Source organism: Conger conger, chromosome 4, assembly GCF_963514075.1.
Source record: "Conger conger chromosome 4, fConCon1.1, whole genome shotgun sequence".
Lineage (NCBI taxonomy): Eukaryota > Metazoa > Chordata > Actinopteri > Anguilliformes > Congridae > Conger > Conger conger.
The window spans coordinates 67,373,820-67,400,752 of record NC_083763.1 but is presented as its reverse complement, the minus strand read 5'-3'; the positions used below and the strand labels follow the sequence as shown (position 1 = coordinate 67,400,752).

Sequence of the window (26,933 nt, the reverse complement as noted above, 5' to 3'; positions counted from 1 at the left end):
GCGAAATCAAAACAGGAAGTGTGACCCCGGTTTAAACCATAGATATTAAACTCCCGTTTCCGCTAGTCATTTTGAAGCTACGAGTCACCATATTTGGAGGTGTCTCAGGGCGAATGTTTTTATCGTTTAAGTATGTCAATGAACTTTATAATAACATAATAAATGAAACAAAAAACGAATTACGTTCAACGAGCATCTTAACTGTTATCTCCAATAGGTGGGTTTCATTGGCTTTTCGCGAGTGTACTGCCAATCGTTCCAGTGCAGTCAGGGTTCAGTTCTGCATGAGAAGCAGCAGGTCCTCTCTTCCAGTTGCATGGTATAACCCAGTGATGTCCCTGTATCTCAGTGGCTGTTTTTGTAAACTAGGTAGATACCATTTGGCAATTGTGTGTTATTCATTTTATTGTGCAGCCTTCCTCATTATTTGTAAAATGAATAAATAAAAAACAGTCATAAAAGCAGGTTTTATGCAATGACAATGCTGGGTCATATAATGAGCTCTTGGAGAGGATCTGTGAGGGCTGCGAGCATGCCTTAACTGCCATGTTGGTATCTGGTAAATATCACCAGCAGAAATAACTTTTCAGTGAGATTTTATTAAAATCATAGAATGCATTATTTTGAGTGCTTGTGACTGGAAATGCTCAAATTATTGCGTCTGTAAAACTTTTTTTTTTTCTCAAATGTAATGTGTTTCCATCAGTATGCGTACAGTTGCAACACACAAAAGCTGGCGTGTACGTGCAGTGCTCAATTTTGCCTCCAGGGGGCAGAAAGTTCCCGTTCTCCCAGAGAGACACAAAAGAGAAGTTACCCAATCAGTCAGTCCACCAACCAATCAGTTATTCAACCACACAAACACAAGTTACATTCATAATGTGGTCTTGACTCACTGTGGTCATTGAAGATGTCATAATTCAGACAGAAGGAGGTTTGGATAAACTGGTGTCCTTGCAAAATTCCAAACTTGGCTCCCTCAGTCCGGCAACCTAATAATCACTGTGTATTAGACTTCAACTTTTTACTTCTCCTAAATTGCTTCTGCAATACCCATAGTGGCTATTTTCAAGACTGTGGTAAAAATAGCTAGCCAAAAATAGCTAGTTTATAAACACAAATGTAAGAGAGCAACAAATTACATTTTGAGTGTCAGCTAGGTTGGTTTTCTTTTTACAACAAAAAAAGCAACAAACAACTACATCCATCCATTTAAAATAAGAATCAGTGGATTTTTTTCCTTGAGCTATTTTGCTCACAAACTAAATTGATCATATTTCTGTCATAATTTATTTGTAATGTTTAGGTTGAGAAGAAAATACAGACAAAATACAGATATTACTGTGTTGACCGTTCTCAAATATGAGTTTTCATATTTGCTAGAGAAGATATCTGGCTGCATGGAATAACCTAATTCAGGATCATTGTTTTGCATGAATATTAATTCAATATTCATCTGAATGCCCATGCATTAACACTGCTGATTCTCGACATAATGTTGACGCCAGCAAATTCCTCAACGGAATATAACCAGACTGAAAACTCCTGAACATCATTCTGCATTGACTTACAGGGCTTCTCAACCCAGAGCCAAATTAGGGCTCAAGTGAAAACTCTACCTTAGTCCTCCCTCCTGATTTCCCCCGCCCCTCCTTTCTGATATCCCTATCCTTGTCTAAACCAGATCCAGAACGTGTCCAACTCAGCCATCCATCCCCAGATAAAAAAAAAACTGTAACGTTGATTGCAAAAACGGTCTTGTCTCTGCTTTTTGTTTCCCTTCAACAATTAAAAAAAAGTACAAAAGAAAATGAAATATAGCCTAGGCATAGAAAAATAATTTAGGCCTACTTAAAAGTAAAGTCCATTCTCCTGTTTGTTTGTGCTGCAAAGATGTCTATGGTCTTTTCATACCACTGTGGATTCTCTCTAAGAGATTTTAGAATCCTTCTTTCAAGTGCGATGATAGCCAAGCTCCTCAGTCGATCTTGTCCGATTGTGTTCCTTGCATACGTTTTCAGTCTTTTCAGACAAGAGAAACTTCTCTCCACCCCGGCAGACGTAGCCCCGATAGAGGCAACGAGACACATTAGTCTGTACAGTTCAGGCATTGCTTCGCTCAGTTCATTGGTTTTCATTGCGCACAGTGAATCACACAACCTAGCGCTGCCCTGGAGGTCCTTGTTATTGTAAAACACCTGCAGTTCTGACTTCAGTTTTACCATATCGAATAAATGACCATAGTTATCTTTCAGACTTGTGAATGCTGCCTGTGGAAACTCTTTTTTGTAGGAGTCATATAGGTCAAAATCTAGAAGCTCCATAAACCTCATACATTCAAGATTTTGAAACCTCTGCTCAATCTGATTTTTAACGCTTACATGGATGGAGTCGTAAAGTCGCTTGTAAACTTCTCTTGGGTCCTCGTTACCTTGTCTGCGTCTTTTGCTGTGCTGTGCCGGGTCCTCTGTCACATCTGTTGTTTTACTGAAAATCCTATCAAATACCTGCTCTGACCTCAGCTCCTCTATTGTTTGTAGGAGCCTATTAACTCTGTTTTTACAGAAGGAAATATCCATTGCTTTCTTCTGCAAAATATCAAACACAACATCTGTGTGTGCAAAAATCTGCTCAAATGTAAAAAGCAAAAACATGAATTCAAAGTCTTCTAACTTTGCATTGAATCCATCTGCCGTCCTTATAGACTCATCATCCATAGAGGGGTGATTTATGATGTTAGTGAATGTCTCCATCAGGCGGTCTCTGTTTTCAGCCACAGTATTGACGAGACGAGAGGTGAAGTTCCAGCGTGTGGGTGCACTTTTGGGCATTCTGGAACACCTGGTTTCTTCCAACATCATCACTCGTTTGGTCGACTTGCTGAAGAAGGATGTGAACCCACCAAGAGTGGCGAAGAACACCTTGGCCTTGGGGATGTTTTTCAATCCTTGGCAGAGGATGAGATTGAGGCGATGTGCGTAGCAATGCACAAATATGGCACTGGGGGCAACTGCTCGCACCTTGGCTTGTAGCCCATTAAGTTCTGAGGCCATGACTGCTGCACCATCATACGTTTGTGCTATGAGCTTCTCCGCAAAGTTGAAATTGGACATCTCTGACTCCATCATTTCAAAAATGGACTGGGCATCTCGTCCACTGGAAACATCAAAAAAGCCCAAAAAGCGCTCCTGGATTGTGCCAGTTTCATCAACATAACGCACAATAACAGACAGCTGGGCATGGCAGCTAACGTCTGTCGTTTCATCAACTTGCCATCCGTAAAAGGGAGCTGCATCCATCTCTTTCTTCACCTCATCTTTAATTGTCGCTGCAATAGCTGCAATCAAATCATTCTGGATGGTTTTAGATAGGCCAGAGAACACAGTAGCTTTTGCAATATGCTCCGCTAATAAGGCATCATAGCGCGCTATGTAGTTTCGCTTATTAGCAGACTGCTCAGTCTCGTCATGCCCTCTAAAAGCCTGTTCTTGCATTCCAAGATAACACGTTGCATCGATGAGACGGATTAATGCATCTCTGTTTCTTCTCACTTGGATATTGTAGTTTGCTCTGTGTAAACGAGCTCCCTCATCTATCAACTCATTGATAGGCACGCGGCCAAATAGCTTCAGCCTGGTATTCGAACCAATGTGCTCACTGCACTGGTCATGCCTTTTCGTAGCCCTGTCTAAATTCTTAGCATCACTGAATCCTTGCACAGACCAAACGTCAAAAGGTGCTTGTTTCTTCCCCATCAGAAGGCATGGCCAACAGTACAAACAGTTGGTCTTAGCGCTCCCCGCCATCCAGGAATACCTGTCATACCAGCCCGCTTTCATCTTATAATATTCATTCTGTTTCTGCTTACCGCTGGCTCGAGTCACACGCCTTATCTTGACTTCTGGAGTTGGTCGGCCAGCAGATTTTATCTTCACTTTTGAAGCATGGTCTAAAGTATGGAATGGCTGGGACAACAAATAGTCGACTAGATTTTCTTTCCCATCCCATGGCCTGCATCTAGGTTGAACTCCATCCTCCTCTTCCACTGGATTCGGACCCATGCCACCACCACAAGCACCTGTTCCATGTATATTTTCCTCTTTCACATCCATTTTGCCTGGCTAATCTAGGCTTACTCGAACACACACAGCTAACTGGATGGAAAACAATGAGCTAAACTTCAACGAGCGATTAGGTAGAACCTATGCACTTGTAAATCGCTTTGGATTAAAAGCGTCTGCCAAATGACAAAAATGTAAAATGTAAATGTAAAACCAACAGGGCAGTTGATGTCCAGGAACAGGGTTGGGCAGCCTTGATTTACATTACGTATGCCTTGCCTCTCTTGTAATTTCTTCCTCCTATTTTAGGAAAGAACAGCGAGTCGCACATATATGACAACACCAGAAATCTTGCAAATCGAGGGTTGATGATGTCATTTATTTTGAGGCGTTTTTATGGCGTCAGGGAAGCTTGATGTCTCCGTAATATGACTCATTCAAAAAAGGGCCGTACTATAAGTATGTATTTGTTTTTCTAATGTATTTTGCCTTCAGTTTAATTCATGGCAGCAGCACGACGTTGGAAGTAAGTGATTGATGCAATATGAAGAATGGACGAAGACGATGTGACTATCAGAGAACAGAATTTTCACAGCCAAGTTCGAGAGTACATCGTAAGTAAAATATTAGCTAGCAAGAAAGCTAGCTAGCCGCATAGCCTTTGGAACATATTAAGCGAATGTTAGCTAGCTATCCTTGTTTTTGTGCAATATGAGTTTTAAAATTGCAAGAATTGATTTGGGGCCCACCTAGTGAAAAATAAAAATATCCGATTCTCAGCTGAAGTGTATGCAAAGTGTCCAATTTCCTGTCGTGTCACCAATTTCCACCTACCGTAAATGTAGGCAGGCAGTTGGCTAGCAACAGACCTAGCCAACTAGTTTAGCAAAGCAACTAACTGTTACGTTACAATCACCTTGATAACGAGTTACCAATCCACCTCTGTAGCTAGCCTATGTTACGTAGCAAACTACCCAGCGTGCAGAATTTTTAACGCACGGCGTATTTTAGAGCAGTAAGTTAACGTAGTTTGCTACAAAGCTAACGCAGTGAAACTAAGCTGATAAGTTAATGGTTGAGTAATCACAGATTGTTATCAGCAGGGCTGATGGGTTTGGAAAATGACAGCTCCTACCGTTACTGAAATAAAATGTACGTTACGTAACCGTTAACTACTAACTTAGCTAGCTAACGTCGTTAGTTGAATTAATTGGCCATACATCTGTAGCTAGCTAGACCATCAAGATATTAAACTTGGTTATTTGTGCATATTTTCACAACCTAGAATAGTTATCGGGGATACTCCACATTATACTTAATGTATTTTGTAGGTAGGGTAATAGTTAGCTACTGGCTGAAAATGCATTGCTTGAAGCACGCTGATGTAAGAATGCAAAAAGCCATAGACTGTTCCTGTGTTTTTAAAACCGGCATAAGCTCGGCCAGTGGACTTTAAAAAGACACTAATGTAAGCCTGGCAGTAGCACCAAAATAAATTAACCAGTAGGCCTAATGCCGTTTTGCTGTTTATTAATCGTATTTTGAATTCCAGCATATTCGATAGATTAATTTTCATTTCACGGGTTGACTACATTTACAGCTACAACTAAAATTAAGCTACAGTTCAACATTCGGAACATTGAAAATAATAGATTTTAAAAATAATTTGGGGTCACTGTGATTGATTGATCAGAATGTCGGACAGGTGTGGCAAGTACTCTCAGCTGAACCAAGATCAGAGTATCCGGTGTACACGTCTTTCCATGTGATGTGCTGTACGCTACCCAAAGGAATTCTCTTGAGGAACAGCTTGATGTCCTGTTTACTGTTAGTGTTGCTATCACTTCACCCATACCTTGCGATATGTTGTCCATATATTAACGTGTATAAATGTTCTATTTTTACTCTTTAAGAGAACAGGTTACATGAATGTAAAAAGAAGCCACCAATCGCACAGTAAATGCGTATCGAGTTCAGTCGTCCCTGCGTACTGAAAATCCACGCAGAAGATCTGACGAGTACGATCTGACATTATGGAATGACGAGAGTATTTTCTCCCCAAGAAGTGTGGTACACCACTGAATATCTGAAAAAGTAGAGATCTTGATGTTATTGCGTCATGAGATATGCCTCCCGTGATTAATTTTAATGGCTTGTCCTCATTGTCGACTGGAGGACTTTTTAGCATTTGCTTGCGTTAATTTACCCAATTATGGTTGTGGATGTTTAAATGCATCCACATGCATGCATCCGTACGTTTGTATTGGCGTGTTAATCAATTTAAGCTATTTCACGTGAAACCTAATTTAATTCTGACTGAGCAGTGTCTCGAATTTGGTAGATTAGTTTTTTAGTCTGCTACATACATGCTCACACATTAGGTTGTGCTGTGGGACATTTTTTCACTGTATGCAGATTCCTTCTGCAAGCTCAGTGTAATATTAACTTGACCACCTGTGACATGGCACTAATTTGAGTTCAAGAAAACCTGACATCAACCTCTTTACACCGAATAATAACTGACAAAGTGCTGAAAATGAACTTTTCTTGACTAATTCACTTTGCCCCAGCCAGATACCTACAAGTGGTGTGCATATTTCTCTACAAAAATGATGTAATTTTCGACACCTTAAAATGTTCTTAATTTTTCTGTCTAATAAGTGATTCACTTTGGCCATTGAGAACATTTCTCTGTGTTCAGGGTTTCTCAAAGTTCACCTGATATTGCAAGTACCTCATTGGATGCTGTTGGAATAGAATGTACAGTATAGATAAATGAGTGTACATTTATGGCGCATTGTTTTATACAGCAGTTATTGACAAGCTCTGTTGAAACCTGCACCTACATGCTAAGTGGTTTGCGGGTGGATCTCTTTCACACCGAAATGGAGGCATCTCCGACAGTAGTGCTGAGTGGGCAAAAGGGACATTTTTGCTCCAGTGTGTCGCTGGGCCTCCAACTATAAAAGCCTATCTTTAGTGCATGGGTGCACAACTCTGGACCTGGAGGGCCGGTCTGTGTGCTGGGCCCAACCGGTTATCTTAGTTTTAGTTTTCTGGCAATTATGCTGGCTCACTCCTGTACTAGAGCACAGTAACATATTTCGGACACATTTTCAGTCTGTGGCTGTAGCTGGTGGTTACACAGGTGTCAGATGAAAATATGATTGAACAAATTTTATAACTAAGACCTGAAGTTGGCACAAAATCCAGAAATGGATCGGGCCTTGTTGTGCACCCCTGCTTTAGTGGTTCTAAAAGCAGACAACACCCAGGGAGTACATTCAGACAACATTTAGGTGTAGCATGCACCAATTGTCTGCCTTGTTAGAATGGAATTCTTTCAAGAAAGACGATAGGATTTATACATGAAATTATTGTTTAAAATGAACTTATGAACTTCCTCTCGGTAGAACAGCCCCAGGTTAATGCATAACTCTGAAATAATGCATTATTGTGTGGGGATCATTTTAGATACTGTTTCTTGATACAGATTACTCCATAACCAGGCCTGTTTCTGAAAAGCATGACCTGGAATGTAGGATTAATGTGGGACCACACCTTTATTCTATAATTGTTTGGTACTGTTTCAGATAAAATGAAATGAGTCGTCCTTTGGAGTTCAGTTGCAGTAGACAATGGCAGGTGTGATCGCCTGTCAGTGCAAATTCCTTATTATTAGAAATTGTTGAGTGAGGTTTGTTGTCAACCTGTTTGAAACATCAGTTTTTATTTTCTCCTCCTAATCTGCAACAGAGTTAAGTTTCACCAGCACCCCAGGCAAACCCACAGGGACATGGGGCGAACACGTCATGCAAATTCCACAAAGGATCCGTGTTTTCCGGGGTGAATGTCGGGGAGGCGTCAGTGCTCACCGTTATACCACCATACTGCCCCGTGCCTTTGCATGCCAGTAATGCAACTCATTACAAAAAAATCTGAAAACGAAAGGTCAGCTGTGATGTCAAGGGAAAGAAACCACTACAGTAACGCATTCTGAGTGCAAAGTTAGCTGCACTTCTTAGCTCTTTCACACTCCCCGTTCATACCATGCACTCCTCCTCTTCAAACGCTGTATCTACACTACCGACTATATCTACACTACCCACAGACCTGTGCAGTCCCCACCCTACAGTTTTTCAGCAGGGAAATCCACCTCCCTTAAATAACTTCCCGTCTGTCGAAAGCATTGTTCTGGTTAATTGGGCTCTATTTAGGATTTTACAATGTACTTGATGACCTATTGAGTCTTCACTGGGTTCACGTTTACCTATGCTTTTGTTTGCAATTACCTGTGTGGGTTTTTATGTACTCCTGTGGCCATGCAAGAAACATGGCCACACTACGGTCTAACCGCAGTGTGCACGCACGTCATTGCTGTACGGGGACCTTCCCTTGGACAGAACCTGATTTGATAGCCTGGGCTGTAGTGTGGGGTTATCCGCAGTAGCTCTCCCATTCCCTGTCATGAGTTATTATAGAGCAGGGGTACACAACTCCGCTCGAGGCCTGGTCTGTGTACTGGTTTTTGTTCCAACCAATTGACTTGTTTTTCATTTGCTTTATAAATTACCCTGGTTCAAGCCTGTACTGGAGCACAGTAAAATCTTTAGGATACACTTGCACTCTGCAGCTGTAGCCCGTACTCATACACATGTCAGGAAAGATATGATAGAGTCAATTAAATAATTAAGTTGGCATAAAATCCTGGAACAGATTGGCCCTTGTTGCGCACCCCTGCTATAGAGGCAATATTTATTCTAGTAGCTCTAGTAGCTACCATGGTAGAACAACAGAGTACAGGCAGTATCAATGTTTGTTGTGTGCTATAGCTGAACTTGTGTGGATAAATATGGGACATGATGTTCTTGTGTGTTTGGTCTCTCTGTGTTTGGTGCATATGCATATAGTTAATAAAAAACTATTAACTTGAAAATATGAAATGTGTGACTAAGAGCTAAGACCACCCATCCAGCTCTGAACAGCTCTGAAGTTCACCATCAGACTGGCGTGCTGTGCTGTCTTATGAATCCGATCCAAGCCTGTGCTAACGGAGGTATACTGATACCTTTGTTTGCTGCCTGTGCTCCTTTTCCCACAGGTGGCTCCTCTTTCTGGCCAGGTTTGTGTATGATTCATACACGCCTCACGCTCTGAAATCTAGAGCGCCTATCACTTAACAATCAGGTCCCAATGCCTGCGGGAGTGAAACCTTGCCAGCTTTAAGGCAGTGATCGGCAGTGATTGATGGCGTCAGTGCACTATAAAATAAATATGGCAGGAATATAGAAACTGCAGTACTAATAAAGCACAATGGAACATTGTTCCAGAGGACGCCGTAAACGCACGTGGAAGCTCCATAACGACAGGTGCACATTCATACAAACCCCGGCCAAGGGCCTTCCTGTGTGGAGCCCCTGCATATTCTCCCTGTGTCCACTCCCCCCCCCCCCCCCCCCCCCCCCACAGTGCTGACCTGTCCAGGGTGTATTCCTGTGTTTCTGCCAATGTCCAACCCTCAACAGGAGGGTTTAGGTGTAGCCAGACTTTTTGTCACCAGTTTAAGTCATCATCATCATCATCATCATCATCATTTGTCATTTAGAAGATGCTTTTTCCAAATTGACATACAGTTGGTTAGACTAAGCAGGGGACAATCTCCCCTGTAGCAATTTGGGCCCAACAGCTGAGCAGTTTTTAATGTGGCTACACCGGGGCTTGAACCTCTGACCTTCCGGGGCCAGTTATGTACCTTACGCTACAGGCTACATTACTAGGCACAACTTAGAAAATGGATGGATGATTCTTATAATCCACAGAATAGGCCTAACCACATTCAAGTGAAAATTGTAAGCTGTTGGATGGTTATGTGTGAGTCAGTGAAACTGCCCTCCGTTCACAGATACATTCATATGAGGTAATGTTTGCAGTATGATTGAGGACTGTGCCTCTCTAAGCTGCTGTAAGTGGCTCCTGTCATGAGTTTCAGTGAACATATGAGCCTGTCCTATGCTCGTGATTGATTTCAGTGAATATGTGTGTGAAGTGTGTGTTGAAAATCTGCCTGTAAGACCTGCTTTATGCTTCAGGTGTCTTTGATCAGATCCGTGTCTGCTGTAAGTGCCTCCTGTCCTGGTATGGCTTTGAGTGCCTGTTCCCATCCCGTCCCCCACGATTGACTTTGAAACGTACAGTAGGAGCTCCATGTTGAACATCTGCCCGTGAGGCTTAGGTTGTGCTTGTGGTGACTTTGATGAGGTGTCTGTGGCCTTACAGATGATGTCACAGTCAGGTACGAGGTTGCCGGCCTTTTTCAAAAGGCTTAACCACTTTAATGGGTTCGTTGTAGCCATGGTTGTTCGTTTCTTGCTTCCTAAACTATGTCAACCATGGAAGTTTTAGTCAATTCAGAAGTGGTTTATGTTCTCTGATATGTTTTGGTGAAAGCCCTAAAAGTTAAAAGATTCCATAGATGAACTGCTGGTATGTTCCTGTTTAGGCATGGAGAGGTGCCTTAACATTTATTTTTCTATGATGCAAAATGGATGACTATCATTGCAGTCCATGCTTGCGTATATTAAGCTCCTCTGGAGTAATCAAGCCAGAACACATGAGTCTGTTTGTTAGCCTATGACTTCGGTTAAGGCTGTCAATCATTACATCTGTTGTAAACTGGTCTGAGTACAATCCAGTAATTTCTAACTTGTGTTTTTGTTGAATTGTTCTTTCTTGGCAGATCTGCTTCCTTCTGTTTGCAGTCCTCTACATTGTTTCCTACTTCATCATCACGCGGTACAAGAGGAAAACTGGTAAGAGCATGCAAGCATATGGGCTTTCGATAGGGCCTTTTACTGAACACACGTGAATGAGTGTTGAATTTATTCAGCATCTCCCAAGGAAGCTGTTTGTTGCGTGTTCCTCATATGTCGTACGCTGAAATGTTTTCACAGCACATATATGTGGGCTGTTGTTTATGCCATCATTGCACTCACACAGGCTCAGTATGTTCAACATGGGCTTTTGTATGCGGGTGTCACCTCTAACATTGTGGTGCCTTTGAGTCCTGTGACTCTTGTGAGCATGCTCAGACCTCCGCCAGGCTAGTCTGACGAACACGTGCTGTTGCCCAGACCACTGCTCCGGGGTTATCCTGTCGATGCAAAGCGGTTCTATCTGTGGACTTCATGACGCCCGAGTTTCCATTTACATATTTGTCTCTCGTTTGTCAAATTGGGAACGAATATGAAATGTGAAGCAGTACACAGTAAAATGCCGGGCCTCAGGTGGAAGCGGTAGACGAGGAATAATGGTTTAACTGGCCAGCTGGTCAAGGCCATTAAGCCCCAGTCGTGCACTCTGGCCCTGGGGTTGAATGTAGGTCTTTGATGGCGCCATGTAGCTATGAGATGCCGGCGTAGCATTTATTTAAAAGGAAACATTGTTGTACCATATTTGGAGGGATTGAATGTGGGTCTAGGGACAACAGGTTGGTATCTTGCGGAAATTGGTGTGGTGTCTCTATGAATGATCTTTTAAAGAGCAAAATTTTAGTCTTAGAGCTTTGTGCCTTTCCACCTGTCTGTGGAATGATGGAGACTGTGATGTTAAAGCCATGAGGTTTGCCATCCAGGAAACATGCCTTCATTTCCTCTAATTACAGTGCATATAGCGTGCACTAAATATTAACCTGTCCTTCAGAATGGTGTCAAATTTACATTTAAAATCGTGTCATTTAGCAGACACTTTTAGTGTCCTCAAAAAGTGAAAAACATCAAATCCATAAACGGCAAAACATGCATGTATACAATGTATACAATGACTAACAATAGTCATCGTAAGTGCAAGTTTTTAAATAATAATAATAATAATAATAATAATTAATAATAAGTATTATTATGAATGTAAAATATAGGGGGGACAAGTGGGATATAGGGGGGGGGGGGTCAGGGTCAGGAGGGATATTCAGTTTGAGGTTATGTTGTTGTGTACTAGTATTTAAACCTGCAGTGATCACTTACCGTTTCTTAACCTCCTGCTCACACTGCACTCTTTTCCTGAGGACATTACGGTCAATTTGAAGACAGGCTGACAAAACCTGCTATGATTAGGCTCATACAGTCAGTGATATGAACAATCTTTCTGCACTCTACAGATGATCATGAAGATGAAGATGCCATAGTCAACAGAATATCGTGAGTACAGCTGTGTGCAATTTTTATTTGTGCCGTAAATGTGTTCACAAATTATTACTTACATTTTTTACAGATTATTCACTATATTTTTACTGATATTTCACTAGAGCCTCTATGATCGTTACTGGTGTTCTTCAAGAGTGCTGGTATGGCGCCATGTGCTAAAGTTACCACTGTACCCACCACCTCTATTTACAGTAATAGGAAGCTGTTGTTCTTTTTATGATCTACTCTACGCCAGAAGCTTTGCTGCAGACTCATTTTGCATAATAATTATCAGCAGTCGAACTGCCGTCATGCAAAACCAATGTTGTATCCAACTATCCAAGGGCACGGTTTATCACAGCAATGAGTGTAGATAGTGCTGTACATTGTTATGTCTTCTCCTTGTCTTCTATGCACTCAAGAGACTGAGTGATTCTCTTCCAGTAAAAGCCTACTTTTGTGCATTAAGATAAAGTGGACAGAATTTAAAATCATGTTCACCACTTCCTCGGTCTCTATGCTTGCAGATGTAGAGCACGTAGCATGTTTTCTGCTAATGTTTTGAGTTCAGTCTGTCTGGCTGGGCAGGCTTCATTGAAACCCTGAATGTTGGTTCAACCGTGTTCCCAGCTATGCTAGTATAAAGGTTAAGCTGACAGCGTTGTTTAACACTGCATTCACTAATGAGTTTACTACTTTCAGTATAAAAAGGAAAAACCCAGTAAACTTACTATCTAATGGTAAACACAAAAATTGTTGTCATGATTAATATGGAATAGTCATTCCACAGATGACATTATACATTGGAGGGGGAATAAATGGTTGGCATTTATATAGCGCCTTTATCCAAAGCGCTGTACAATTGATGTTTCTCATTCACCCATTCATACACACACTCGCACACCGACGGCGATTGGCTGCCATGCAAGGCACCGACCGGCTCGTCAGGAGCATTTAGGGGTTAGGTGTCTTGCTCAGGGACACTTCGACACAGCCCGGGCGGGGCATCGAACCAGCAACCCTCCGACTGCCACTGCGACTGTTCTTACTGCCTGAGCCACGTCGCCCCACAATAGATGTTTGCAGTATTTACCAGTTTCAACAATGGAATGTGGGTTGAAAACTCACTCTGCCTTGTAACCGTTGTTAACAGATCATACCAAACATATCCACCCATGTCCTTTTGTGACTGTGTGCTTGTCGTTATTTGGTTTGACATGTTTTAGCATGCTAACGGAGCTGTGTGACGCTGTACTAACGCTCCCCCCTCCCCCACAGACTGTACTTGTGCACCTTCACTTTGGCCATCTCAGCGGGAGCAGTGCTGCTACTGCCCTTCTCCATAATCAGTAATGAGATCCTGCTCTCCTTCCCCAAAAACTACTACATCCAGTGGCTCAATGGCTCTCTCATCCATGGTCAGTAACCCACATTTCACCTGTTTGTTTACTTCTGTTATCATTTTTATTCCCCTCATTCAGTGGCTGGGGGGTGATAACTGAATGGCAGCATCACACGCTAGGGTAGCTTCTCTCACTTTAGTGGTCTACTAACACACACGCTCTAATGAAATCCTCACAGTGTTACATTGTGCAGGGTCTGAAGTGTGAAATGGTTGACTTTATTTAGCCCCCTGCGGTTGGCAGGGGCAGGTGACTAGGTGAGGGAAACAGACCAGGCAGCCATCTTGTTTGTGATACTCTGTATGTGCCGGCTGTCGAGTTTTGGGTTCAAGGGTTCAGTACCTGTGTAGCTTCAGTTCCTTTCCACACACTTGAGGGTTGTTGGATCAAGTCACCAGACTAATTTCTACTTCCCTCGCTGTTGATTAGACCTGATTAGATTGGAGGTGAAGGACCTGACCCTAAACAACTAAAATGTCTTCAGACATCTCACAGAATAGTCTCCAAAAGACAACACTTTTAGATCACTTTATGTTGGAAAATTGGTCTGTGTGTACATTGCGCTTGGATGTCATTATCGTCTCATACTGAGGTTCGTTGTGTTCTCTGTTAATATTATACTCGGGGGAGTTCTCCTTAAGAGTCAGCTGAGTTTGCCTCCAGCAGTAACCATAAAGTTAAATATAAACAGCATTGTTGTCATAATATTGGATGGTTTCAAGCCAGTTATTGCCAGTTAGAGGTCTGAGGGTATTACTCATGTGGCCACAGGGTGGCGTCAGAGCCCAGTAGTTTTCACCTGCGATTCTGTGGTTTCTGCGTTTTTCACTCACACAGGAAACCCTAGTTGTGTGCAAGTGCTTCCCTGAGTAATTTAAACGGTGTACCAATTCTGTCACAAACGTCTTTCCTTTACAGTGTTGATGTATGTCGTGTGTGTGGTGTGTGAGAACGTCGCTGTAACCGTGCAATAAACGGATGAAACACTTTCTTTTTCAGGCCTCTGGAACCTGGTCTCCCTGTTCTCCAATCTCTGCCTCTTCGTCCTGATGCCCTTTGCCTACTTCTTTCTGGAATCAGAGGGATTTGCTGGATCAAAGAAGGTACAGGCTGTTTGTTTGCGGCTTTGTTTCCGTTAATTCGGTGCCTTTGAGCGGAATCAAGCAACACGACGCCACTTAGCCGATGCTGACGGGCTGGGGGTGGATAAATAGAATCATTGTTAAAACAACTGGAAGCTAGAATGCACCGGTACTTTTGAGGAGTGAAAGAGAAAGCCAAAAGCTTGGTGGATTTATAACGGCTAAAGGACCGGCTCCTCATTTGAACTGTGTCAAATTGTGAGGATCACTGGCTGTAGCTAACTCATCTGCTCATATATTAATTCTGTGAAAATATAACACACATTTTTTCATTAATCTGAATCTGAATCTGAGTTGGTTTCTTGAATTGAAATGAAATTGACCCAAACGCTCGTATGTAAATATCAGTATTTTTCCAAACCTAATGTGTTACTGGCCCTGCGTGAGGTATGATGCAGGGGCCCCTGATGACCCCTCCTGCAGCCCCTCGTGGGTGCTGTCATTCGGCGAGCGTGCGGGGGTAGGAGGAGAAGCAGGTGCCTCCGCCCTGCCCTGCCCTCTGTCTGACACTCGTGCACGGACGGGGAACCTGTTAACATGAAACACCACGAGTCCCCTCCCCGCTGCCACTGCGCCCCGACCCACCTCTTCATTATCCAGACGCTGCAGTCTTCAACACCCGCGCCCCGTGATTTAAGGGCCCAAATCCCCCACAATACAACATCAAAAGGGCAGTCTAATAATCATGAGGTATGGCCAAAAAAACCCCGTCTTTGCTGACTTCCTTGTGTAATTAATTAGCTGTGGAGGCCAGGGCCAGGGCCAGTGCTCGGGAGGTGCATGAAGCCAGACCACGACATGACCGCACAATCGAGTGAACGCAAAACAACGAGTTTCTTCTCAGGCACTCCTGTCCCGTGTCACAGTTTGAAGCCCTCCTGGCTTACGTCTCTCTTGACAAACTTCGTAAAAATGAGCCGCTACTGTAGTTTATGGCCAGGTGACTTCTTTCTCCGGCTAATTTGTATCGGGGGGGTCCCGGTAATAAAGGACAGGCCCGAATCGGTAGGAAGTTATCCCTGGCCTCTGCCGCTTCATGTCTTTGTACTCTTTCATTTTGCCCGGGCTGCTACTTGCTCCTGATGATCCATAAATTTGTTGGAAGGAAGTGCTGCTTAGCGTTAGCTACACGTTGGGGTATTTGCGGGAGCAGAGGAAACGGTGGAGCTGCTGGCAGGTGAGGGGAGCCCCATGCTGAAACACTCAAGGACCTTACGCTGACATGAAAGCCTTTTAAGTGTGTATAATGCAAAATTAGTCCTCTACCATTAGGAGAATTAAGAGCCAATCTTTGCGGTTTTATGCAGGCCTCTTGTCTTTATGTGTCTTTCCTGTTTTACGTCTCCGTTTGGACTTTAATGTTTTTCAGCTGAGGAAATGAAATGCTGGGAGCTGATTTAATGCACTGTAAGCCTGACGGTAATTTGGGAGAATGATTGTTTGCTTTTGAAGTATACTGAGAAAATATGGGGTGGAACTTCACGGGTGTTCACTATAAACAGTATATAAACTATGAGTGTTTACATCAAATGATTTTGTAATTGCGTTGACTTATCAAAGAATTGAGAAGTTGTCATTATTACCTTGCCTTTTGTTGTGTACCGTTAGCGTTGTGGTGATGCCATATCTCTGCCTTCAGGGTACATATACTTACCTATGTTTTTACTCCCATCGATGACTAGGGACCCTTGGCTCTGTTCTTAGAGGAGGCCAGATCATGTTTTCAGAATGTTAATTTGATGCCGTATGCACATAATGTATAACTGCTGTATGTTATACTTTATGATACTGTATATTAGGTGTAGTCTACTGTGGACTCCAACATCAAGATGACATACGGCAGACAAAATTGGCATCCATGGAGAATGAGGGAAATGTAAATGATAGAAATATAGAACTTCATCATCACTAGCTTTCTGCAGCCGGGCGCAGTGATGATGAATCTCTTCCCACAGCCTCTGGATGGATGGACTGCAGTCGAGCAGATTACCACGGAATGGGAGCCGCTGTTTGAGCTCGCTGCAGAGATGAGGCGATTTTTAAATGTCATCATTATAGTTCACAGTTTTTCGCTCTTGGTCTCGTTCCAGAAAGCCATTTACGCCACAGCCTACGTGAAATATCACCCAGCCCCAAAGAGGCTTGGATTAATTTAGAATCATGCCGTGGATCCATCTCCATGTTTCGGCCATTTATAATAGCCGGATTTGTTTCTAAACTGCCAGGATCAATGAAAGTCCAACAGAACGCCGTGGTTTTATTTTTCCATTACCCCTTGCATTTGTCCAGGCCTGGAAGATTCAATCCTAAACGATGAGCTTTACTTGCGCCATCATGTTTTTTTTTTAAAAAGGCATCGGCGTCTTTATAAGGGCCGTTTCACGCTGGGGGCTGCTGGGAAACGCAGTGTCTGGCTGCGGGGAGCTCCTCCAGATGGCACTGTTGCTGAGTGTGTGGGCTGCGGCAGCGCGTCCCCCTCTCCCCGCGCTGGCCTCCGCCGGCCGTTACGGCCGCTCCAGACTCCTTTGTCCCAGAAAACTCATTTGGGAGGAGGTGTCTTCAGAGCGCCCTCGGCCCTTTTGTTCGCGCGCCTCAATAGAGGAGCGGAGCGGCCGGAGCCGCGGCCGGGCCGGCGTGCGTGTGAAAGAGGGCCCGTATTTGTTTTTCTCACGAACGGACCGCACTTCATCATAACACGGCCGCTCCAGCGCACCGGCATTGCACGGTGCGCTAGCCCGTCCCCGGTTTGGGCTTTTCTGTCGTTTTATCTTTATTCTTTTTACATTTTCATTTTATTTACGTTGTCAAAAATAAAAAAAATCCGATTTTAAGAATCGTCGGAAATCTTTCAAGGAAGTTGTAATTGCCCTTGTAGATTTATTTTCCTCTTGCCAGGTCTCACACTTTGTTATGGGACGCTTGTGTGTGATGATGTGATGTCACACTTTCCTCTCTCTTATTGGTTTAAAGAACAATTGCTGAAGGCTAAACGCATCATGAGCGTTTTTACAGCCTGGCTGGGCTGCACAACATGAAGGCGTATAAGAGTCTACAGCGAGTACTGTGCTGGGGTCTCGCACGCACCACACCGGCTAATCCAGGCTGAAGGGAGTTGCGCTTCTTAGGGAAAGCTCAGCCGTGTCTGTGGGTGTTTTTATCAGAAGCTGAACTGGGAAGGAGCTCACTTCTGTCTGGCTTTCTCTGAGCTCCGACCAGAACTTTGACCGAACGCAGGGACGTTGACCGTTGAAAATATATATATTTTTAAATGGCAGTTGGGTAGCTTGCTGTGGCGTTTTGTGTGTTTCGCTGTGGACTGGCTGCCCACGCAACGGCACAGCTTTGACTTTCCTAAAAACGCTTCCATCAATCTCCATCATTCCCAGATGAAGAGAAGTGATTATGGTGGTGGAAATGTCTTGCTGAGCAAACCCTGTTGTGTTACTAAGATACTTCCTTTGTTGGAAGACCACAATGGGCTGGATATTTATTTCAAATCTGCTGCACATGTAGACATTTTTCCCAGGCTTTTCGGAGGGGTGGGGACACGTATATAAAGTGATGTTTACATACCTTGATAAAGGTCAAAGTGCCTCTGCAAAGCTGGGTCTGAACTCTCATTACCATAGAAACATATTAGTTTGCTGAGAATTTTTGTAAGAGCTGTGTTTTGGGTTTTTTCTCCTTTGTCACGGTGTGTAAGGGAGTGAAATCTCAAGTGAGGAATATATTTGTTTAAATTTTTTATTTTTGCAGCATTGTTGCAATATCACATAGAAGAGCTCTAGGTGAGATTATTTTTTGTTGTGTTTTTATTTGTCTTGCATTTCTGAATTGTGTAGGCTAATACAAACATTTTTAATTTGTGAAAATTGTGGTCCAGTTATGTTTTGGAGTATATTTCCAATACAAATACATTTTCATAAATCTTCCAAAATATCCTTGTAAATGACAGATTTTTATTAAGGTGTACATTCAATTGAATGGATTGTGATGTTGAGTGAAAACATCATGTTAATGGCCGTGTTCATTTGCATAATTTAAAATGAGGGGCTGATACATGACATTACATTAATAATGCTTAATTTCATCAGTGCCTTTGTTTATATAATATTTAACCTAATCTGTGCGACAGATTGATGTTTGATTTGTAGGAGGTGATGAAATCAGTTGACCTTAGGGGCGAGGCCATCTTTTCCCCTGTTTTATCATTCTATCTTTTGTGTGGATAAAATGCAGTTTCAAATGCAGGTCAGTTGCACAATACAGTAATACAGACAAGCATGGTGCTGTTCTGCTTCTCTCTGTTTTCTAGACCAGCATGCTCTGCTTTATCTGAACTCTCTCAGTTAAATCCCAGATGAGTGTGGGCCAGTCCCATAGCTTCAGCATGGTGCAGAGCAGTGTGTATGCAGGTCAGAAGCACACACAGTCTGTCCCAGTGCCCTGGAGGACGGCTCCTGTTCCCCAGCTGGTCCAGGCGGACTGTAGGGCATGCGGGATATCCCCTTAAATATCCCTCACACTGGGGTGACACGATGGCCAAGTATACATCTCTCAGTGGGTATCATGGTCTCAGTGGTGCTGGACCTGGTCAGTGTGAGACTGTATGTTTGAGACTCTGTGTGCCTAGTGTTTGTGCTTTAGCTGTTGTGGGAGTTCCCTTTTTCCTGATTTAAATGGCCGCTCAGTAGTGTCGATGTAGAAACATCACCGTAGTTTGAGGACACGATGTGTTGTTTACAACTTTTGCCATAGCAGTTATTTTCTATAACCCGGGTGAAAGATTAGTAGGGGGTTTGTAGTTCTTAGAGTTGTTTTGATCTAGATTTGGCTTAACAGGCTTTATTAGCTGTTTTGTTAGTGTCAGGCATGTAGCCCTTGGAAAGGGTGAGAATATTACACAACAGCGGTGTATTAATCATGCAGTCATGAATGCTTCAGTTTGTTTAGACTGATCCATCAAAGAGCAGGACTCCTTGTGCTCTCCTTGGTCCGGGAGAGAGAGGTGTTGTGTTGTGAGTCATAATGTGATGATAAGCGCAGACAATGCACTCTGCCTGCATTTCTATTCTCATTAATTGTATATCAGTGAAATTAATAAAACCTGTACTGGTAAATGAGGGGTGCAAGAACAAGAAGGGATAGTTTCTCTCTGTCAGTGAAGCAACTGACATAATATGAATTTGGGTTTATCTTTGTTTGCCTCAATATGTTTAGGAAAGTAAGATGGTCAGTTTTCATATTGCGCCAGTCAGCAATGAGACTTGCTGCTCAAATTCTCTCCAGCAACACAGTGGTCTATAGCACTAGTTTTTGAGGAGACATGTTTACCCATTGTACTGGTGGGAAAGCCTCATGGGACTCATTCTTTTCTTTAAGTGGGGCAGCATTACATTGTAGACTTGCATTGTTTTTAACAAGTAGGTTTACTGTGCCAGACAGGTAATCAAACTGGGAGCGCTTCTAGAAAACTCGGTGCAGTTGAAGAGTTAACGGAATGGCAGTGGAAGGGAGAATATTTTTGTACGGGTAGTCCAGATGTGACTGGGTAGAGGTGCATAATGAGGAAGAACTGTTTAAGTTTTGTATATCTAGGCCATGTAAAATAAGTAGGTCTAGTGTTTGGTGGCGAATATGAGTTACTACAGTTATACTGTACATGAAATGGTCTGAATAAAATGTTGTGTTTGCAATCTAAGCTAATCTAAGGCCAGGGTGTTGCCTGTATGTGTCTATGTGTTGTCCAGATATACCCTGAAAAATGTTCCAGTTCTGTATAATCTTTATTTCAGTGCAACAGCAGGTGGTCAGCTTGTGCTTTGGAAAACATAACCTGCAGAGTTTTCTGTGTCCTCTATTGGTTCTTGGACTGCATACAATTAGAATGTAATCCTTTATTCCTTTTATACAGAATTATATTTGCATTATTTTTGACTCTCGGTACAGGCTATTTTTTGTGGCAGAATTATGTTTTTCCTATGTTTCAACAGAACCTTACGAGACATAGGAACGGTGTCTGCTGACTTTAGATAACTTGTCCCTATTAACAGGCACATTTTTAATGGTGATGATTTTAGCACAGGGAAAAAAAAATCACACAGCTCTGATTGGGCAAGACCTACCTATAACAAGCCAATAATGAGCTTCCCTTTCCCTTCAGGGAGACTACGCAGTCCACCAAGATATCTGCCTTACCTGGCAGCACAGAGATGAGAACCAAAAAAGCTGTTTGAAATGATTGGCAGATTCAGCAGAATACATCGCAGGTGGGGCATCGGGGGGGTGCTGTGAGGAATGCTACCTCTCATCTGTGTGACGAGCGGCTTTAGCCTGTGAGCGCCCGGCTCTGAGGTCTGCTGCCTGCTAAACCTGGGCCCCCTGGCTAATTAGACAACCTGTACCTTAGCCTTTGGGTTGTGGTTGGCGAATCCACTGGGCCTGGTCTGTTTGTATTAAAGGAACAGATCGTTTTGGTTGACTGGGGACATAAGCAGGCCTTAATGAAGAGTTAAGATGTAAGCGATGTGAACAGTCATTGTATTATCAATTGTTAATGCAGGAAAGAGACGAATACAAATGCCACGCCGACAGGCCGCTGAAGTAGTCATCAATCATGAAGATGTTTGAAACGCGAGAGCTTCTTTCCGAGTTTGTAACAGTGAGGAATGAGGTGATGCGAGTGAAATTAACGCACAAGTCATGCTTCATATCAAATGATATTGGAGACTTCCCCCCCCCCCTATTGACGCTATCTTCTAAAAATGCGTGTTCAGACATGCCCCTAGTCTGGAACTGTTGTTCTGTGAATGTTATATTTGAGGTTGCAGTTCCGACAGTGGTCTTTTTGTGACTAGCTTTCATGTAACTTCTTAGACAGTGAACATACTGTTCCTCTTACACAACTTCTGTAATTCAGGATTAAAAAGTCGTCTTTTGAGGAAACGTGGGTACAAGTGCTCTTTCTTTCGCTACTTATCTGCCTGACACCCGTCAGTAATTAGGAGAGACTGTAGCCCTATTCGCTGTAGGGGGAAAAACGCGGCGAGAACTTCAAAAGTCCCAGAGCAACGTTCTCACCATAAATCCTCCGATTCCGAACATGACGGTGGCTCGGAAATGTCTGTAGGTTTAGGAATTGAAGGATTTACGCTATAAAAAGGGAAAAGGAGGTTAGTGGAACAGAGTTTTGACGGCGAAATTCAGCAGACGTATGGGAGGCTGTGAGGAGGTGGAGCACGGCCTCCCCTCTGCTGTCTGAAGCGTGGTTCTTCGGCTGGCCCTGCTTTCTGTCTCTGACACAGCGAGCGGGCCTCGGCTGAAGGATACTCTAATAAGTTGGCCTGACATCTGGTGCGTCTCGCTGGGGTAAATGCGCGGCCCCGGCTCCCGCCTCTTACTGGAGGGATGAGCAGTCGGCTGATGCCCTGTCTATGTGCTGACCTGCTGCTGATTAATGTGGTAACAGCTCTGAGGCTCTGAGTGCTGAGGATCTCTCTCTCTCTCTCTCCCTCTCTCTCTCTCTCGCTCTCTCGCTCTCCCTCTCCCTCTCTCCCTCTCTCCCTCGCTCTCTCTCATTCTCTCATTCTCTCTTTCTCTCTCCCTCTCTCTCATGCTTTCTGTCTCATGCTCTCTCTCTTATGTTCTCTCTCTCATGCTGGCTCTCTCTCTATCTCATTCTCTTTTGCGCATGCTCTCTCACTGTCTCTTTATATCTGTCTCTCCTGTCTCTTTCACTCCCCCTCTCTCTATCGCTTTCTCTCTCTCTTTCTCCACCTTCTTACTCCATCTTCCTCCCGATTACCCTTTCTATTCCTTTAACTCTCGCTCTGTTCTTCCTCCATCTCTGTATCATTTCTCCCCTGTCTTCCTCTGTGCATGTGACCCAGGTACAGGCCTGCCCCGGAGCAGTGTGGTACCTTAGGGAGCGGGACACTGTACCTCGGCTGGCTCAGAGACGCACAGCATCAGTGCATCAGTCTCCATCAGGATCACCCGCCTGTTTCAGGACATTTTTCTCTCTCTCCCCCTCATAAAATCCCCGCCTGCTTGCTCATTCAATGATTTTTTTTTAATTTTTTTTATGAGATCAATTTTGGGGAACTAATTCCCATGGTGCTGCATTCATTAGTCAGTGATGGCTGTTAAATACCCTGTCTGATTCACGCAGCTCTGTACCGCGAGGTGGGAAGGATCAACACTGTTGCTGCTTAACAGACGGGGGGGGTGCGCGGCAGGAGATTTGGGGGCGCTCTTGTGAATGAAGACCCCCGGCTCCTGGAGGGCAGCATTATGGGGCTCTAATCTCCCCGAGAACAGCGCCTCTTTTCTGGCCGTCGCTGAAGGCTTCGGCTAGCGCTGTGCTAGGCTGCGTTCGGCCGGGGTGGGGGCAGGGAGGCTGGTGAAAAAGCTTCCCATCCAGATGATGTTAAATATTTTACAAGGGCTATATTTAGAGGTCCTCACATTTAGAATAGCAAGAATAGAAAGTTTTTACAGGCCCCTGGTACACTAGCCAAGCAGCCCTGTGCCCTGTTCTCTCTCCCCCTGCTTTGTGTATTGTGCTTTGCTTTCCTATTGCTGCTGGGATCACCATAGATTCACTAAAAAGGATGTGCATTTGACTCAACGTTTTATTATATTCTAGCTTTTGGACATGCCCAGTGTTTTTTAAAGTAATTTTGTTGATATTTTGGTTTATTTATTTTCCTATTAAATACCTATGTCCAGGTTGGATCTTGCTGCTTCATTTTAAGTAGTGGACTGAGCTGGGGGAGACTCCTTTGAGTGCCTGCCAGAGCAGACCTGGTGTCCCCTGTGACTTTCTGACAGTCGCCTGTATCTCTGCTGCCCTGCGCATGTATTTAGTGTGGTGTGTTTATATATGCTCTGCATGTATGTAGAGTGTGTGTGTTGTGTTTATGTACGATCGCTCTGTCTGAAGCTGGCTTCCTGTAGAGCCACGCACACAGTGCTCCACCTCTCTCTGGCTGCCCGGTCTATTTATAGTCCTGCTTCATACTGCATCAGGGACGAGACGTCTGATTGGTCCGTCTCCGCTGTGCAGGAGCGCTGTCTTTACCTGAGGAGGGCCAGGGTCGGGGATTGAGTACACCTGCCGCTCCCCGCCCTGAAGGTGACCCCCCCCCCCCCCCCCCCCCCCCCCCAGAGCCTGTGGAGGGCGCTGTGACTGTGCCTCTGGGTGTCACTGCCCTCTCATTCTCCGTGAGCAGTGTGCTCTCTGAGGGGAAATAACCTAACACACCTATTCCTGCTCTGACATGAAACCACATCCTAACCCAAATGGGGGTCCTACAGCAGACATGGTCGACCGGCAGTGTCCTTTAACAGGCACTACGAGACGCCCCCTGTGCCACCACAGAGCCACCACCGCCTCCTCCCACCTCCTTCAGAGACATTTACGCACGGAGTCCCCTCCTCCCACCTCCTTCACAAACGCCACTTCCAGGCTTTCTCGCGCCGTCTGAGGTCATCGAGCCCTGTTCCAACAGGTTGAGTGGAATTAGCCTAGCTTAACATCAAATGCGTCTTCAGGCAGGTAGACAGGCTGATCTGGGGCAGAGCGTGTTTCCCTGCGTGTGTGTGTTCTGAAGCAGTATTCCCAGAAGCTTTCATGCGCAGGCCAGACGAGGAGCGCGAGGTTTAGACGCAGTTAAAGGTGAGATTTGAGGCGCAGGAAGGCGAATGTGCGCCAGAACGGCTGGGGCTTTGCGACTGCCACGTTCAGAGAAATGGTTGTGCGTGCAGTGCCCCAGTCTGCCACAAGAGGGCACTGCAGACTCTGCTGTTCACACGCTGCTAGAATATTCTACATGGCAGCGCCTTCAGGAACCATTGTGGGAAGTGGAAAGTAAACGTGTTGATTCCTCAGCAACCAGACCAATTCACTTTAAAAAGAGGCGGTTAGTGTCGTGAAATTCAAAGTGCAATATAATACCCTTTTAAAGAAGGGGGAAAAAATGTTTGTACAACAGTGTTGCTGCATTAATCTTGTAGTGCTTTTGACAGGTGCAGCTGACATCAGTCAGCTTACGTACGTGGTAAACAGCCAACATCAGAGCAGCTTTACCGTGTGTATGTTACTAATATATATCAGCTTACACATCAGTCATAATTATGCAGGGAGTACGCTGGATAATGTGGCTTTGCCAGTAGTGAGGGATGTGCTGACTCACAGTTTAACATCATGGATAATGAGTGTGAAAGGTTGACATTATGGTCCCACTGCACTGCTGTTTGTGTCAATGGGGGGTTTTCCAATGGCAAGCACTGCTGCTCTTTCTGTGTGTGGAGTGTTAGCGTGTTGCTGTAGGATACAGTGTGTGACATATTGCCAGGTTTGTATTTGTTACATTTGTAAGCAGATGTGAAATCAAACGGTGAGTTTGTCAACCAGCAAAATATGAGGCGTATTGCTGACAAGAACATTCAAAAAAAAAAAAGATTTTCAAGGACAGTGTTTAAAAATGGCACTTTGGGCTATTTGATAGGTACTGTAAGTAAAGAAATTTCCGGAAAGGGGAAATCCAGCCTGGAGGCTGTGAGAGAGGTGGAGGAGTGCAGCGCAGGGAGGGAGGGAGAGAGGGAGGGAGAGAAAGAGAGAGAGAGAGAGAGAGAGAGGGAGATGAGAGGAGAAGAGAGGAGAGAGAGAGGGAGAGGAGAGAAGGGAGGGAGAGAGAGGGAGAGAGAGGGAGAGAGAGAGAGTGATGAGAAGAGAGGGAGAGAGAGAGGAGAGAGGGGGAGATGAGAGGAGAAGAGAGGAGAGAGAGAGGGAGATGAGAGGACAGGAGAGGAGAGGGACAGGCTGTGCGTTTCCTGTGCCGCCGGGCACTGCCATGCCTGTCTAGCGGAGAGCCGGGCTCCGGAGAGCAGGAGACGGGAGGGAGATTGTCCCGTCAGACGCGGTGTGGAGAGGACGGGGGGAGAGCGGGAGAGAGGATGTCTGGAAGATGGAGGGCGGATTGATTAAAGTGGGCCGGGCCAGCGCAGGGTGACGTAATCGGGTCGAAGCGTTCGTCTGCGTTCGCCTGCGGTTTATGGCCAGCTCTCAGAAATGTGCGACGGCAGGACTGGAGCACAGGGCCTGCACCAGGGAACGCTGGGTGATGGAGACATTAAGGGAATGTAAACGCACAGTGGAAAATAACAAACTGTAAAACTGTCCTCCTGGCCCACAGAGGCCAGGGGTCAGACCTGCATATTTTTACATACGATGTGCGCATGTTGCGGGGAGCAGAACTTTTCAGTGGTTTATGTAATAAACCGTTGACTGTGTTCACAAGCCAATTAGAAACTGTGAAAGTGGTGCTTTCTCTTTCAAAATGAATAAAGTGGCCTATATGACAGTGTGAAGATTGTTGAGATTAATTTCCCTTCCCGATATCAAGTGCGAAAACCCGCCTGTTCCACACAGCGTTCAGCCCACCTGTTCCCCACAGCGTTCAGCCCGCCTGTTCCGCACAGCGTTCAGCCCGCCTTGTTCCGCACAGCGTTCAGCCCGCCTGTTCCCCACAGCGTTCAGCCCGCCTGTTCCGCACAGCGTTCAGCCCGCCTGTTCCCCACAGCGTTCAGCCCGCCTGTTCCGCACAGCGTTCAGCCCGCCTGTTCCCCACAGCGTTCAGCCCGCCTGTTCCCCACAGCGTTCAGCCCGCCTGTTCCGCACAGCGTTCAGCCCGCCTGTTCCGCACAGCGTTCAGCCCGCCTGTTCCGCACAGCGTTCAGCCCGCCTGTTCCCCACAGCGTTCAGCCCGCCTGTTCCCCACAGCGTTCAGCCCGCCTGTTCCCCACAGCGTTCAGCCCGCCTGTTCCACACAGCGTTCAGCCTGCTTGGTCGTAGCCCCACTCTGTTCTCACTGGCAGCGCTATCTTATTAAGATAAGAAGTGATCTATTCCAGGGCAATGGCCTTTTCCGCAGACTGCTGGGGGGAGCCTTACGAATCGCTCGCCGGCTCTAACTAGAGAAACAGATTACCGCGCGCTCCTGTCTGTGCGCCGGTGACACCAGCGCATTTAGCATGTTGTAATTGTGAGCAGATGGGAAGACTGCGTTTAATCATACGCCGCGTCGTAATGCCCTTCATACGGCCGCGGCCGGGCCGCTGGCGCGGCGCATGTCAACCCAGGCTTCT

At 44.8% G+C, this 26,933-nt stretch overlaps 1 protein-coding gene across 2 annotated transcripts in view; it reads left to right on the top strand.

Moving 5' to 3' along the window:
• Nucleotides 1-4,467: 4,467 nt before the first annotated feature.
• lmbr1 (limb development membrane protein 1) overlaps nt 4,468-26,933 on the top strand; it is a 47,994-nt gene continuing 25,528 nt past the window's right edge. For both annotated transcript variants that reach the window (XR_009708511.1, XM_061238126.1), the window contains exons 1-5: nt 4,468-4,675; nt 10,798-10,870; nt 12,214-12,253; nt 13,517-13,656; nt 14,641-14,744. Coding sequence is in view for 1 of the 2 variants with exons in the window: in XM_061238126.1 (XP_061094110.1) it covers nt 4,613-4,675; nt 10,798-10,870; nt 12,214-12,253; nt 13,517-13,656; nt 14,641-14,744 (420 nt within the window). In the remaining variant the exon portion in view is untranslated. The remainder of the gene's footprint in view (nt 4,676-10,797; nt 10,871-12,213; nt 12,254-13,516; nt 13,657-14,640; nt 14,745-26,933) is intronic.